General features: G+C 43.3%; 1 protein-coding gene across 6 annotated transcripts in view; it reads left to right on the plus strand.

Moving 5' to 3' along the window:
* Window positions 1-1,178: 1,178 nt before the first annotated feature.
* Window positions 1,179-16,645, plus strand: part of CADM1 (cell adhesion molecule 1) — a 424,919-nt gene continuing 409,452 nt past the window's right edge. For all 6 annotated transcript variants that reach the window (XM_053204083.1, XM_053204084.1, XM_053204086.1 and 3 more), the window contains exons 1-2: window positions 1,179-1,244; window positions 11,433-11,559. In XM_053204083.1, the coding sequence (XP_053060058.1) occupies window positions 1,194-1,244; window positions 11,433-11,559 (178 nt within the window). In that variant the 5' untranslated portion in view covers window positions 1,179-1,193. The remainder of the gene's footprint in view (window positions 1,245-11,432; window positions 11,560-16,645) is intronic.

The following is a 16,645-nucleotide window of genomic DNA, read 5'->3' on the forward strand; positions in this document are numbered from 1 at the left end:
CTTGAGGGAGCTGAGAACTCGATACCTAAGATCCCATTAAGAGAGAGTGTCCTGCATTTTGATACGAGGGCAGTAAGAATATAAAGAACAAGAAAGGAAGAAATATTTGTCTCTGAGAGCATAATTTATATTCAACAAATTGAGAAGGGCCACCTGGGTGTCAAATATGAGTAGGAAGCCAAAAGAAATTCCCTGGCCTGGGAAGAAAGGACGCATGAAAGCAGAAAATGAGCCAGAGGTCCTGAATGGCCCAGAGCGAGTTTTATTGGGCAGAGGATAGGGTAACATCCTTTAAGACTCCATTTGTGTCTAACAGGGAGACAGGGAGACAGGGAGGGGGAAGAGCGGGAGACCAAGGTGGGAGAGAGAGCAACAGGCTACGTGTGAGTGACACCTAGGGTGCCCGCACTCTTTTCCCTGCCTGGAAGCAGACAACTTCCTTCCCTGACATCACACCATGTGGGGGCAGGGGGAAGAAGTTTGGCCTGAAGACTAGAGAAAATCGAGTGTCAGAAAGGGAAAGGGTCTGAGCAACCATCTTGCCCCGCCCCCCCACCTTACAGATGAGGAGACTCATCTCAAAGAAGGGAGAGGAGCGGCCCTGCCTGACGTCACCTCGTCTTCTGCCCACCCCCACCCCCACCCAGAGGAGCAGACGGATGTTCCAACAAAGCACACTGCATCTCTGTTCGTGTTTTCATTCTCTTTCCTACTGCCTTTCAAACAAGTCCTGGATTTTGAAAATACGGTCTCCGACTCTGACAAGTCTGAACTGGAAGAATGAGGGGAGGGGCCAGGGATGAAGAGCCCTCCCCGACGTAAGGGGTCGGCCCCTCCCTACGTAGAAAGGAAGCCGGAAGGCAAGCCCCGTGCAGGGTTCCCAGATACCAGCCACTTAAGGAGCGCCTGGAGAGCGTGTTCATAAGACCCATAGCCTTGCCTCACTCCGGAAGACTCCAACTCCAAACATCCAGTGTGCAAATCCGTGTTTTTTAACCCGCACCTGATGTGGTCCCTATCCACTGTGTTTGGGAGCCCTGCCTTAGAAGAGAGCACCCAGGTAAACCCGGGGAACCTTGGCCTCTCACCTGGTATCCGGATGCGAGCGGCTGGCTTCTTTTGCCCATCCGTGGGTCCCCACTCACCGCTCCTGACCTCCCCAGTTGAGTCAGTGAAGACAAGAGACGAAACCAATGGATCAGGAGAGATACTGGACTCCTCTGAAGATGCTCTGTCTATCCGAGGTATGCTTGGTTCCAATTTTAATTATTATCGGTTCTGTCCTTCAGTCCCTGAGGGAAGGCCGACCTGAAACAGCGCCATGCATGCCCCAGAGTGACTCGTCAGCCCCCGGTTCCACCTTTTGCCAGCCCGTGCAGGACATGTACCTCAGCAACTGACCCCCATTCTGGACCAGCCCTTGATTTAAGGCCACAGGGGAAGTAATTAAGGATAATTGAGGCTGCAGCTTCTAAATGAAGACATACTGCCACCCCGGTGGTAATTAATCACCTCCTCCCCCCTTCCCATCATCCCCTCTGCCTCAACCAGCATTTGGTTCAGACCAAACTGGGCTTTATATCCACACGCACAGGCAGCCTTCCGATCGCCCCGCAAACCTCGTCATGGCTGCCATGCTTTAATTACCACCGCAGCTCGTCCACAACGTTTCCCACTGAACTTTTTTTTTTTTTTTTTTTTGTATGTGCACTGAATGCAACAGAAGGCACCCATGGTTTCTGACCATCTCACTTCCCCAAGTCTACTGTGGAACATTCCAAAAAAAAGATAAAAAGCAACGCTCCCCAGTTGGTAAATGTCAACCATCTAGGTTTTCGGAACCAGCCTTGGGTTTTACGTGCCCCACGCTATTCTAAGCTGATAACATAGATAACCCATCTGGTCATGGCCTGCCTTCCCTCCCAGGGTGGGCAAGGGATTACAGCTGTTTTAACGCCGGGAGGCTCAGAGTCTGTAAAGAGCCTTGTGCTCTGAACAGGGGGACAGTTATGTAAGTCCACTGAGCTCTGGCACTGCGGGGCATTGGGCTCCAAGTGGCATCTAATTACAGGGAGGCTGATGGCCACAGCTGAAGATACTGTCACAGGACCCAAGCCTCGGCCTGCTGATGTCCCGCCAGCAGTTGCACTAAAACGGAAATTAAGCGCGGTGTCATGGCCATTTAGGGCATTAGGAACGGAAGGCGCCCGGGAGCTACTTCCTGGCCCCTTGCCCACCTTATTAACAAGGTGCAAACAAGGACCAGTGCTGGGAGAGGGAAACAGCTGGAGAAAAGAGACCTTCTCTGCAGGCAGAGATATGAGGAGAGGAAGGGGGTGCACGGAGGCTGTGTCCCAAATCACCTTGGCTGAGAAGGCAATTGGCTTGATAAATGAGGAAAAATGCTCAACCTCTGGATGAAGCTGTTTAAGGAATATTTGCTAGGTTGCAAGCACTCTCCGGGTCTTAGACTTCCACTTGAACCACCCCGTCCCCCAGCACATGCACAGACACACCCCAGGGGGCAGGGGGGGCTGGGGAAAGGCATGGGAACACGTGAGCATTCTTCGACACCCCCTTCTCGTCAGTTGTTACTTGCTTGACACCTTCAGGCTAGTGGGTCCCTGCAAGGCTTCGCCAGCCTGCCAAGTTCTCTCCCTCTGAATCTGGGGAAATCCTGGCCTTGGCCACCAGCCAGCCCTGGATAGAGGGCTATTTGCTAAATAAAGACCACAGGTCCCAGTGCTGGAGGATCCACTGAGAGCTTACCTGCCACCACCCCCCCCCCTCCACACACACACACACACCCTGCTTTCCTCTCCTCGGTCATCCTGACCTTTGTTTCTGGGCATTATCCCTGCCAAATGACCGAAAGTCTCCTCCTAGAAAATGTAAAGCCAAAACCAGGTCTGAGCAAGGCAGCAAAGAGAATGAATACCATGGCCTCTTCTTCATGTCAACACCACTGAAACACCCCCATGTACTTCAGGGGGGCTTTTACTCACCTCCAGCCAAACCAAGCTGGGGGTGGCAGGATCCCAGGAATCCCGAAACAGCCAGCCCACACCTTCCATTCACTGCCCTGCTTTCTTTTTTCTTTGCCAACAGCTGTGGCAGAGGTGAACTGGGACATGGGAAACACCAGCTCCCTTTGGATAGGGGGGAAAAAAATTAAAAAGCCCGTTTTTCTGTCCTGTCAGGTCTGTTTAAGTATTTAATGAGGTGAGATAGTACCAATAAATTTAACATGGCACAATAACTCTGATGATGTGGGCCACAGACTAATAAGCTTCTATCCCAGGGACAGAAGAGTGATCTTGCCTTCGCTAGATCTTATCGGGTTTGATTGCTTTGTTCAGATATTAAAAAGGTTGAGCAAGGACTTTCGGGCACTGCCACAAATCTGTGCGCAGCCTACCGGCCAAGATAGATTGAAGCCAGGCCTCGGAATACAAGGCTGTTTATTTTAATTGACAATTGAGAGGGTGGAATAGGTGGAGGGTGGGTGGGAGCCACCAGGCGGGGGGCAGGGGGGGCGAGGACCAGGTGGCTGGATTGTGTGTGGGTTTTCTCTTTCTCTTCAAAGCCTGTGGCAAAGCTTCAAATCTGAGGGTCTATCCAATTGAGTGTCTGCTGCTGAGGCTTCAAAGGGTCTCTTCCCCACTTGTGTTGAGCAAGGAGACAGGCCATTGACCCGTGTGTCACCAGTGATTTTTGTCCTTGCCTTCCATGGGGTGAGGGTCGCTGCAGACTATTTGTGTCCAGCCCAGGATGTTGCTCCCATCTGCACTGAGTCTGTCCTCTCCTCCTGCAGATTTATGGGGCTCGTCGCTCAAGCTCTCTGAGGTCAGAGACCACATGCTCCACTTCTAATTCCCCCAAAGCATGCAGCCAGGATCAGAACTCCTAAAGTGTGGTATGCACACTTGGGGGGTAAGCGCGAGAATTTTACATTTGGCATGTGAGCAAACATTTCTAGGTTAACATTTACACGTTAATATGAATGTGCATTGTGTGTCTTATGAAAGATAGAACGGATACGTCACACATCTTTCACAGATATTATTACTTGGGATGAGGCGAACGTAGACTATACGTTTTAAAAGTGGGTCATGTTCAGGTAAATTATTAAATAAATAATAGTGCAGGGAGTATCCAAATGAGTAAAGTTGGGGACGCACTGCATCATGAGCTGACATCAGTTAATTGAGTAGTTGGGGGGGGGGGGGGGCTTTGCGATTGATACCTTTTTCTTCCCTCTAAGATTTTATTATGAAAATTTTCAAACCTAGCAGAAGAGCTGACAGAATTACATCGTGAACGCCCATATACCCACCACTTAGACACTACAATTAACATTTTGTTGTTTTTTCGTCATGTACCTGTCTGTCTAGCCTCTTGTATCTTGTATCTTCCATCAATCTAGCGGATGTTTCTGGATGCATTTCAAAGTAAATTGCAGTCGTCAGTGCACTTCACCCTTAAACACCTCAGCATGTATATCGTTAGAGTTCAATATTTGTTTATGGTTCTTTTCTGATGAAGTAAAATTTACCTACCACTAAATGCACAAATCTTAAGTGCATAATTCCATGAGTTTTGGTAAATGCATACACCTGTCTAGCCCAAAACCATATCTGAACAGAACATAACCATCACCCCAGAAAGTTTCCTCATGCCCCTCCCAATGAAGCCCCACACCCATCCTACCACTGTTATGCTCTTTTCATTGTATTTTTTAATTAATTACTAAATTAATTTATTTATTTTTAATTTAAATCCCAGTTAGCATACAGTGCAACAATGATTTCAGGAGTAGATTCCTTAATGCCCCTTACCCTTTTAGCTCAACCCCCTCCCACAACCCCTCCAGTAACCCTCTGTTTGTTCTCCATAGTTAAGAGTCTCTTATGTTTTGTCCCCCTTCCTGTTTTTATATTATTTTTGCTCCCCTTCCCATGTGTTCATCTGTTCTGTGTCTTAAAATCCTCATATGAGTGAAGTCATATGATATTTGTCTTTCTCTGACTGACTAATTTAGCTTAGCATAATACCCTCTCGTTCCATCCATGTAGTTGCAAATGGCAAGATTTCATTCTTCTTGATTGCTGAGTAATACTCCATTGTGTATATATACCACATCTTGTTTATCCATTCATCCATAGAAGGACATTTGGGCCTTTTCCATACTTTGGCTATTGTTGATAGTGTTGCTATAAAACATGGGGGTGCATGTGTCCCTTCAAAACAGCATACTTGTATCCCTTAGGATAAATACCTAGTAGTGCAATTGCTGGGTCGTAGGGTAGTTCTATTTTTGATTTTTTGAGGAACCTCCATACTGTTTTCCAGAGTGGCTGCACCAGTTTGCATTCCCACCAGCAGTGCAAAAGAGATCCTCTTTCTCTGCATCCTTGCCAACATCTGCTGTTGCCTGAGTTGTTAATGTTAGCCATTCTGAGAGGTGTGAGGTTGTATCTCATTATGGTTTTGATTTGTATAACCCTGATGATGAGTGATGTGGAGCATGTTTTCATGTGTCAGTTGGCCATCTGGATGTCTTCTTTGGAAAAGCATCTATTCATGTCTTTTGCCCATTTCTTCACTGGATTATTTGTTTTTTTTGGGTGTTGGGTTTGATAAGTTCTTTATAGATTCTGGATACTAACCCTTTATCTGATATGTCATTTGCAAATATCATCTCCCATTCTGTCAGTTTTCTTTTAGTTTTGCTGATTGTTTCCTTCGCTGTGCAGAAGCTTTTTGTTTTGATGAGTTCCTTAGTTCAATTTTGCTTTTGTTTCCCTTGCCTCCAGAGACATGTTGAGTAAGAAGTTGCTGTGGCCAAGGTCAAAGAGGTTGTAGCCTGCTTTCTCCTCTAGGATTTTGATGGCTTCCTGTCTTACATTTAGGTCTTTCATCCATATTGAGTTTACTTTTGTGTATGGTGTAAGAAAGTGGTCCAGGTTCATTCTTCTGCATATCACTGTCCAGTTTTCCCAGTACCACTTGCTGAAGAGACTGTCTTTATTCCATTGGATATTCTTTTCTGCTTTGTTAAAGATTAATTGGCCATACGTTTGTGGGTCCATTTCTGGGTTCTCTGTTCTGTTCCATTGATCTGAGTGTCTGTTTTTGTGCCAGTACCATACTGTCTTGATGATTACAGCTTTGTAGTATAGCTTGAAGTCTGGGGTTGTGATGCCTCCTGCTTTGGTTTTCTTTTTCAAGATTGCTTTGGCTATTTTGGGTCTTTTCTGGTTCCATACAAATTTTAGGATTGTTTGTTCTAGCTCTGTGAAGAATGCTGGTGTTATCCCTATCAAAATAACATAGGGATTGCATTGAATATGTAGATTGCTTTGCATTGAATGTGTAGTATTGACATTTTAACAATATTTGTTCTTCCTATCCGTGAACATGGAATATTTTTCCATGTTTTTGTGTCTTCTTCATTTTCTTTCATAAGCTTTCTATAATTTTCAGTATATAGATTTTTCACCTCTTTGGTTAGACTTATTCCTAGGTATTTTATGTTTTTTGATGCAATTGTCAATGAGATCAATTCCTTGATTGCTCTTTGTGTTGCTTCATTGTTGGTGTATAGGAATGCAACGGATTTCTGTGTGTTGATTTAATATCCTGCCACTTTGCTGAACTCATGGAACAGTTCTAGCAGTTTTTTGGTAGAATATTTTGGGTTTTCCATGTAGAGTATCATGTCATCTGCGAAGAATGAAAGTTGGACCTCCTCCTGGCTGATTTGGATGCCTTTTATTTCTTTGTTTTGTCTGATTGCTGAGGCTAAGATTTCCAATTCTGTGTTGAATAACAGTGGCGAGAGTGGACATCCCTGTCTTGCTCCTGACCTTAAGAGAAAAGCTCTCAGTTTTTCCCCATTGAGGATGATATTAGCGTTGGGTCGTTCATATATGGCTTTTATGATCTCAAGGTATGATCCTTCTATCCCTACTTTCTTGAAGGTTTTTATCAAGAAAGGATGCTATATTTTGTCCAATGCTTTCTCTGCATCTATTGAGAGGTTCATATGGTTATTGTCCTTTCTTTTATTGATGTGATGAATCACATTGATTGTTTTGCGGATATTGAACCAGCCCTGCATCCCAGGTATAGATCTGACTGACTTGGTCGTGGTGAATAATTTTTTTAATGTATTATTGGATCCGGTTGGCTAGTATCTTGCTGAGGATTTTTGCATCTATGTTCATCAGGGAAATTGGTCTATGGTTCTCCTTTTTAGTGGGGTCTCTGTCTGGTTTTGGAATCAAGGTAATGCTGGCTTCATAGAAAGAGTTTGGGAGTTTTCCTTCCATTTCTATTTTTTGGAACAGCCTCAAGAGAATTGGTGTTAACTCTTCCTTAAATATTTGGTAGAATTCCCCTGGAAAGCCGTCTGGCCCTGGACTCGGTTTTTGGGAGATTTTTGATTACTAATTCGATTTCCTTACAGTTTATGGGTCTGTTCAAATTTTCTATTTCTTCCTGTTTCAGTTATGGTAGTATATATGTTTCTAAGAATTTTTCCATTTCTTCCAGATTGCCCATTTATTGGTGTATAATTGCTCATAATATTCTCTTATTACTGTTTTTATTTCTGCAGTGTTGGTTGTGATCTGTCCTCTTTAATTCTTGATTTTATTTCTTTGGGTCCTTTCCTTTTTCTTTTTGATCCAACTGGCTAGGGGTTTATCAATTTTGTTAATTCTTTCAAAGAACTGGCTTCTGGTTTCAGTGATCTGTTCTACTTTTGTTTGTTTGTTTGTTTGTTTGTTTGTTTTGATAGCATTGATTTCTGATCGAATCTTTATTATTTCCTGTATTCTGCTGGTTTGGGTTTTATTTGCTATTCTTTTCCAGCTCTTTAAGGTGTAAGGTTAGGTTGTGTATCTGAGACCTTTCTTCCTTCTTTAGGAAGGCCTGGAATGCTATATACTTTCATGACTGCTTTTCTGTGTCCCAGAAGTTTTGGGTTGTGGTGTTATCATTTTCATTGGCTTCCATGTACTCTTTAATTTCTTCTTTTTAAAAAAAAATTTTTTTTTAACGTTTATTTATTTTTGAGACAGAGAGAGACAGAGCATGAACAGGGGAGGGTCAGAGAGAGGGAGACACAGAATCTGAAGCAGGCTCCAGGCTCTGAGCTGTCAGCACAGAGCACGATGCGGGGCTCGAACTCACGGACCGCGAGATCATGACCTGAGCCGAAGTCGGCCGCCTAACCAACTGAGCCACCCAGGCGCCCCTTTAATTTCTTCTTTAACTTCTTGGTTAGCCCATTCATTCTTTAGTAGGATGTTCTTAGTCTTCAAGTATTTGTTACCTTTCCAAAATTTTTCTTGTGGTTGCTTTCAAGTTTCATAGCATTGTGGTCTGAAAATATGCACGGTATGCTCTTGATCTTTTTGTATTGTTGAGGGCTGATTTGTGTCCTAGTATGTGATCTGTTCTGGAGAACATTCCATGTGCACTGGAAAAGAATGTATATTCCACTGCTTTAGGATGAAGTGTTATGACTCTATCTGTTAAGTCCATCTGGTCCAGTGTGTCACTTAAAGCCAGTTTCCTTATTGATTTTCCATTTAGTTGATGTGCCCATTGCTGTGAGTGGGATGTTGAAGTCCCCTACTCTTATGGTATTATTATCAATGAGTTTCTTTATGTTTGTGATTAATTGATTTATATATTTGGGTACGATCACATTTGGAGCATAAATGTTTACAATTGTTAGGTCTTCTTGGTGGATAGACCCTTTAATTATGATATAATGCCCTTCTTCATCTCTTGATATAGTCTTTCTTTTAAAGTCTAGATTGTCTGATATAAGTATGGCTACTCCAGCTTTCTTTTATCGACCATTAGCACGATAGATGGTTCTCCATCGCCTTACTTTCAATCTGAAGCTGTCTTTAGGTCTAAAGTGGGTCTCTTGTAAACAGCATATAGATGGATCTTGTTTTCTTATCCATTCTGTTACCCTATGTCTTTTGATTGGAGCATTGAGTCCATTGACGTTTAGAGTGAGTACTGAAAGATATGAATTTATTGCCATTATGTTGCTTGTAGAGTTGGAGTTTCTGGTGGTGTTCCCTGGTCTTTTCTAGTCTTTGTTGCTTTTGGTCTTTACTTATTTATTTATTTTGTCTTTTCTCTCCCTCAGAGAGTTCCCCTTAAAATGTCTTGCAGGGTGGTTTAGTGATCACAAACTCCTTTAATTTTTGTTTGTCTGGGAAACTTTTAATCTCTCCTTCTATTTTGAATGACAGCCTTGCTGGATAAGGAATTCTTGGCCCATATTTTTGTGATTCAGCACATTGAATATATCCTGCCACCCCTTTCTGGCCTGCCAAGTTTCTGTGGATAGGTCTGCTGCAAACCTGATCTGTCTTCCCTTATAGGTAAAGGACTTTTTTTTTCCCTTGCTGCTTTCATGATTCTCTCCTTGCCTGAGTATTTTGTGAATTTGACCATGATATGCCTTGTTGATGGTCGGTTTTTGTTGAATCTAATGGGAGTCCTCTGTGCTTCCTGGATTTTGATGTCTGTGTCTTTCCCCAGGTTAAGAAAGTTTTCTGCTATGATTTGCTGACATAACTCTTCTACCCCTATTTCTCTCTCTTCCTCTTCTGGGACCCCTATGATTCTGATGTTGTTCCTTTTTAATGAGTCACTGAGTTCTCTAATTCTTAAATCATGCTCTTTTGCCTTAACCTCCCTCTTTTTTTCCTGCTTCATTATTCTCCATAAGTTTGTCCTCTATACTGCTGATTCTGTGTTCTGCCTCATCCATCCTTGCAGCCATGGAATCCATTTGAGATTGCAGCTCAGTTATATCACTTTTTATTTCATCTTGACTAGCTTTTACTTCTTTTATCTCCGCAGAAAAGGATTCCAATCTATTTTCAGCTCCAGCTAGTATTCTTATTATCCTGATTCTAAATTCTGGTTCAGACATCTTGCTTGTATCTGTGTTGGTTAAGTCCTTGGCTGTCATTTCTTCCTGCTCTTTCTTTCGGGGTGAATTCCTTTGTTTCATCATTTTGAAGGCAGAAAAGGAATTAATGATGTAAAAAGTTAAAATTAAAAAAATTAAAATTAAAAAATTAAAAGCAAACACACACGCACAAATCCACACAAATCGAATAAGTGATGCTAGATCCTAGGTGTGTTTTAGTCTGGGTGTTGAAAGGGGCTTCATAGGTTAGAGAAAAAAGGGGAAAAAGGAAAAAAAAGGAAAACTTTTGAAAATTTGAAAAAATGAATACAATGAAATAGAATAAAATGAAATGATGGAAGTCAAATAGAATTTGAAAATTTTACAAAACAGTAAAAAATGTAGTAGAAAAAAATTAAAGAAAAATGTTTTAATAAAAATCGAAAATAATAATGAATTTTTCTTTTCGTAATCAAGAAAAAGAAAAGAAAAAAAAAGAAAATTGAATAAATGGACCAGCAAGTAGACTGAAATATGATTAAAATTATATCGTTTTCCAGGGCACCTGGGTGGCTCAGTCGGTTAAGCGTCAGACTTTGGCTCAGGTCATGATTTCACGGTCTGTGAGTTCGAGCCCCACTTCAGGCTCTGTGCTGACAGCTCAGAGCCTGGAGCCCGTTTCGGATTCTGTGTCTCCCTCTCTCTCTGCGCCTCCCCTGTTCATGCTCTCTCTCTGTCTCAAAAATAAATAAACATTAAAAAAAATATTATATCGTTTTCCCCTAGAAGTCAACCTATGAAGCAGTTTATAGTGTGTCAACTAACCAGGCAGAGAGACTTGTGTTCCTGAAGATGGAGGTTGGCCCGTTTGGGCGGGGCTTATTGTCATGGTTCCGTCCTCCACTAGATGGCGCTACTCAGCTTACAGGGGTACATTGTTCTGGTGCTTGTAGGTGCGTATGCGCTTGCGCGGGAATGTTGAAAATGGTGTCACCCAGCTACCCGGTCTCTGGTATCTGAATTCTGTTCTCTCCGTTCAGCAGTTGCACACCCATCCTTTGTCTCCAGCTTCCATCCACTCCCCGCTTTTATACTGTCCGCGACCAAGCCGTCAGGTTGCCAGGCGGCTCCTGCCTCCTGAGTTTTATCTCAGATGCGGCTGTGTTTCCGACCCCTCGCTTTTGCGGGACTGCGGCTTTGACCCGTTCTGCCCCTCTGCTGGGGGGTCTCATCGAGCTCTGGCCGGGTGCCGGCCGTACCCGGGATGTTTGCAGGCCTGCACTGCTGCTGCTGCCGCCCAGAGACTGTGGCCGGGTGCCAGCACCGCCCCCCCCCACCCCCCCCACCCCCCCAGAAAAAGTTGACGCAATCGTGTGGCAGCATCATTTCAGGGTTTCTGGAAAATCACAACACCCATCCGGCACAAGGCTTCACCCACAACGACCTTGTTCCAGCACCAATGAATGTGGTTGTTCTCCAGGATCCACTGGACCTTTGCCTGTGGAGAGTCCTCCCAGCAGGGGAACTACCTGTCTCCATGTGGCCCGAACACGCCCGGACTTCACTCTGCTCCTGGGGATTCGCCCGTCTCACCAGAGCACCACCAGGTATGGAGCCGCGGCGTTTCAGACTCTGCACTCCCCCTGTTTATAGAGTCTTAATGGAATTTAAACCCTCTCCTTTTTCCCTTTTTAGTTCAGTCCCTGCAGCTCTTTCTACTTTTCCACTTTCTCTCCAGCTGCTTTTGCGGGGGTGCTTTTCCCGTATTCTCCCTGCCATCCCGTCCTCTCTCCGCAAACAGAAACAGCTCCCTGCCCTCTGCGCCTTCTCTTCTCCCCCAATTCACCTCTCCGTGCCATGTATCTGCTGACGTCTGTGGTTCAGGTTGTGCAGATTGTTGTGTTAATCCTCGGATCAGTTTTCTAGGTGTGCAGGGTGGTTTAGTGTTGATCTGGCTGTATTTCATGGATGCAAAACACAAAAAAACCTTCCATGCTGTTTAACCCTCTTGGCTCCTCGCTTTTCATTGTGTATTAGTTTTGCCTATTAAAGCAGTTCATATGGGGGCGCCTGGGTGGCTCAGGCAGTTAAGTGTCCAACTTTGGCTCACGTCATGATCTCACTGTTCATGGGTTTGAGCCCCACGTCAGGTTCTGCACGGACAGCTCAGAGCCCGGAGCCTGCTTCAGATTCTGTGTCTCCCTTTCTCTCAGCCCGTAACCTGCTCGCACTCTGTCTCTCTTTCTCTCTCTCTCTCAAAACTAAATAAACACTAAAAATATATTTTTTAATTCATATGGATGGAATAACACACAGTGTATTCTTGTGGAAGGTTTCTTTCACAATGTAAGGCAAGGTATTTTTGAGATTCATCCATGTTGATGCATGTATCAGTAATTGGTTCCTTTTCATTGCTGGGTCGTCTCCTCCCGATGTATCCACCCTCCTGTTGATGGACATCTGGGCTTGCTCTGTCTCCAGCTTGGGGGCTATAATCAATAACGGTGCTATGAATGTTCTTCTACAAGTTTCTGTAGATATACATTTTTATTTCTTGTGGATAGATAACTAGGAGTTGCATTGCTGGTCATAAGGTAAGCGTAGGTTTAATTTTAGAGAAAAAAAAAAAAAAAACCCTGCAAACTCTTTTTTTCCACCTGGTTGTATGCTGCCACCATCAATGTGTGGGAATTAGAGTTGCTTCTCATCTTTGATGACCTGCGATGTTGGTCTTTCTAATTTTAGACATTCCAGTGGGTGTAGTGGCATCTCATTGCTGACCTTTTTTTATCCGTGTGCTTATTGGCCTTTTGTAAATTTTTTTTAGCCAAATATCTGTTCAAGTCTTTTGCCCATTTTTTTGATTATGTTGTTTGTCTTTTCATTGTTGACTTGTAGCAATTCTTTTGTCAGATATATTTTTTTTGTCAGATATATTTTTTGTCAGATATATTTTGCAAATATTTCCTCTCAGTCTGTGGTTTGCATATTTGTTTTCTAAATAGTGTCTTTTGGTGAGCAACAGTTTTCTCTTTTGATAAAATCTAATTTAAAATTTTTTGCTTTATGGCTGTTCCTGTCTGTATCCTGAGATAACTTTACCTACTCCCAAGTCACGAAGACTTTTTTTTTTTTAACGTTTATTTATTATTGAAAGACAGAGAGAGACAGAGCGTGAGCAGGGGAGGGGCAGAGAGAGAGGGAGACACAGAGTCGGAAGCAGGCTGTAGGCTCTGAGCTGTCAGCAGCCCGACGCGGGGCTCGAACTCACAAACCGCGACACGATGACCTGAGCCGAAGTCGGACGCTTAACCGACTGAGCCACCGAGGCGCCCCAAGTCATGAAGATTTCTTAAGTTTTTTTCTAGAAGCTTTACAGTGTTAACTTTTACATTCAGGTCTATGATCTAGCTTGAATTAATTTCGGTATGTGGTATGAGGCAATGGCCAGGGTAAACTTTTTTCATATCAATAACCAGTTGTTTCAGTAAATATTATTGAAAGACTTTCTTTTCTGTTAGATGGCTTTTGTACTTCTGTCAAAAATCAAATGACTACATAAGTGTAGTTCTGTTTCTAGGCTCTCTGTTCTGCTCCATGGATTGATGGTTTTTTAAGAACAAATTCTTAGAATGTCAGAGCCAGAAGGAAACCCTGTAATTCTTTGATCTATTGGTTTCTAAATTTTCTTGGATCCCAGACCCCATTAAGAATCTGATGAATATTTTGGATTATCTCTAAAGAAATTGCACATAGATATGAAAGTTTGTATATAATTTTAGGGGGCTCTTTGTCTTTTGACAAAAAAGGCAGTTGAGGCCCAGAGATGTAATTTCAAAAGGCTGCAGAGTTGAGCCAATGACAGAGCTCAGGCTAGAACACAGAGCCTTTAACTGCTGTATTGCCCCCCTCAAAAATGAGTAAGTCATCGTCTCTGTTATCCAAGAGCTGACGTTATAGTGGGGAAGCCATACAGTTCACAACTATAATAGAAAGCATTGTCAGACAAGAACCAAACTAGAAGTATGTGCCTCTGGAATATGGAGAGCCTGGGTAGTCAGGGAAGGCTCTGTGGAAAAGGAGGCATTTGAGCTGGACCAGTGAGATATGGAGAGAGGATTCTCTGGTCCGGAGTATTCCAGGATGAGCAAAAGCTCTGGAGTGGAAAGGATGAAGTTCCTCAAAACTAAAATCGTGTCTGTGTAGGTATGAAGCAATAGACATCAACATATTAATAAAGGTATTTTGATGGTCATAATAATACTGCTCACATTCCTGCTGATGAAAGAAGAGTCAGCGGCTGGGGAGGACTTCCTCTAGGCTGGTACTGTTTTTACATTCCGTCCCTGAAGCTATCACTATTATGGATTGAAAACTCTGTATTTCTGAGTGTCGTTAGCAAAGCAGGCTGAACCTTCCTTGTAGTAAAAAAAGGGGACGTAGGGAAAGGAAGAAGTTGAGCGGAAAGCAGTCATAGGTTGGCATCAGCAGCCCCCAAACTGGAACCTGTTTCTAAAATTTCCTAATTGTGTGACCTTACATAAATCAAGGAGCCCTTCTGACCTCCCGTTTCCTCATTTGGAAAATGGGCCTGATCATAACACCGGCCACACTGTGTTATTGCAATGTGCCAGGGATATAAAATATGTGGGAGCGCGTCACCCTGGGCAGAGAACTGTGCAGAAGGGGAGAGTCTTCATTGTTGTAAAGAATTGCCTTGGGCCTCAGCTCTAGGAGCCCAGATTGCTGGTACTGAGCAGTGACTCAGGGAGTGGTGGGTGCCAGGGGAATCACGGGTACCACACTCAGAGCCATTCCGTGAACAATGCCTTCCCTCCCCAGAGGCTAAGAGTTAGGTGGAAACTCCAACTTTATAACATTGGTAGGCTTCATGTGTGATGTTTCCGTTCAAGGCCATCCTTGAAGTTTATTAACTGTATCTCTACTGTGTCTTAGATTGTTCCTCTTTCTCTAAGCACACTGCTGACAACGAAAACAGGGGAGTCCCTCCGTCTGTAGTCCCCTAATCACATGTGTGCAAAGATGAGAGAGCTAGAACATGCCAGAAGCTCCACCCCATCATAGTTCCATTTGGTCGGGAGCCCAAAGCAAAACCCAATATGGAACCTGGCCTGCTCTGACCATGACAAAGAGAAGACTGGTCTGAATAGTTCATTGACTCGGGATGTTTTTCCCTGAACACAAAACAAAACGAAAACGAAAACAAAAACCTAAGAGTGGCTTAATAGATGTTGGTTGATGACCAGATGTTCACTAAATCCACTGAGGATAAAAAAGACAGCACTTAAGATTCAGCTTGGGGGAATCTCAATTAGGAAGTAAGAGGAATTTCTTAACAGTAAGGAGTATTAAATATCTCTGACTAATGAGGGGTGATGGAGTCTTTCTTTGAGTGTAGGGTCCCTATTCAGTTGTTTACCCATCTCTGTGTTTAGCCCCTCACCTCACTCATTCTTTCGGCAATCATGTATTAGCCAAGCACTGCGCCCGATACTAGAAATACAAATAAGAGTGGAAATAATTTCTGTCCTTGAGACCCTCTCCCTGGAATCTTTTTGCAAGATGTAAAATTTCTCTGAAAGGTATACAACAACTCATAACACCTTAATGGAAATGCATTTTTACGTTTCTCAGGTTATCAGACTTGGTGTCTACTGCAGGGGATGGTGGAGGCTGAAGAGAACGGGAGGGACCTTTTTATGGTTTGGGATTCCGTTGGTTTCCTCTTGCAGCTCTAACAAATTGCCACAAACTTAGTGGCTTAAAACAACACATATTTATTCTCTTGCTGTCCTGAAGGCCAGAAGTCTGAAATCAGTTTCATTGGGCTGAAGTCAAGATGTGAGCAGGACTGGCTCCTTTCATCAGGTCTGAGGGGAGAATCCTTTTCCCTGACATTTTCAGATTCCTGTGGCTGCCCGTGTGGCCTGTGGCTTCTTCCTCTGTGTTGAAAGCTCATCATTTCAATTCTTCTGTCCTGCCTCTGATTTGGACTCCTCTTGCTTCCCTCCTATGAGGAGTATTGTGATTACATTGAGCCCATGAATCTAATCCAAGATAATCTCTCCATCTCAAAATCCTTAATTTAATCACATCTGCAGAGTTCCTTTTGCCATATAAGCTAACATTCACATGTCCCAGGGATTAGAACATGGTCATATTGGGGGGGGGGGGGAGTGCAGGGGGTGCTATTATTGAGCATTCTACAAGGACAAAAATACTAATGTAGCAACTTGGCCGTTGTATCCAGGATTACCCCTGCCATCATACATTGCTGAGGTCAGTATGGGCTATGGGATAGCATCTTGGCCAATGTCACAACCAGCTGATGCTGACAGAGCCACTGGTACCTTGTGATATGGCCAGCCCTGTCAGGGAATATAAGTATTGTACTGGCTAAAGGCAAGATAATGGACAAAATAACTCTTTCATATCCATTCCACTGCTATAATAATGGCTAACACTTCTTAAGAATTTATTATGTACCAAGTACAATGATAATTATCCTTTAAAGTCATTTATCCAAGTAATCTATGTACATAATTACAAATATATATATATATATCATTATATATAGTGATATCACGATATATATATATATATATATCACTATATATATCGTGATATCACTGGAAGACTCAATGATACAATAACAGTCTTCTGATCTCTTCC

The sequence above is a fragment of the Acinonyx jubatus genome, chromosome D1 (assembly GCF_027475565.1).
Source record: "Acinonyx jubatus isolate Ajub_Pintada_27869175 chromosome D1, VMU_Ajub_asm_v1.0, whole genome shotgun sequence".
Taxonomy (NCBI): domain Eukaryota; kingdom Metazoa; phylum Chordata; class Mammalia; order Carnivora; family Felidae; genus Acinonyx; species Acinonyx jubatus.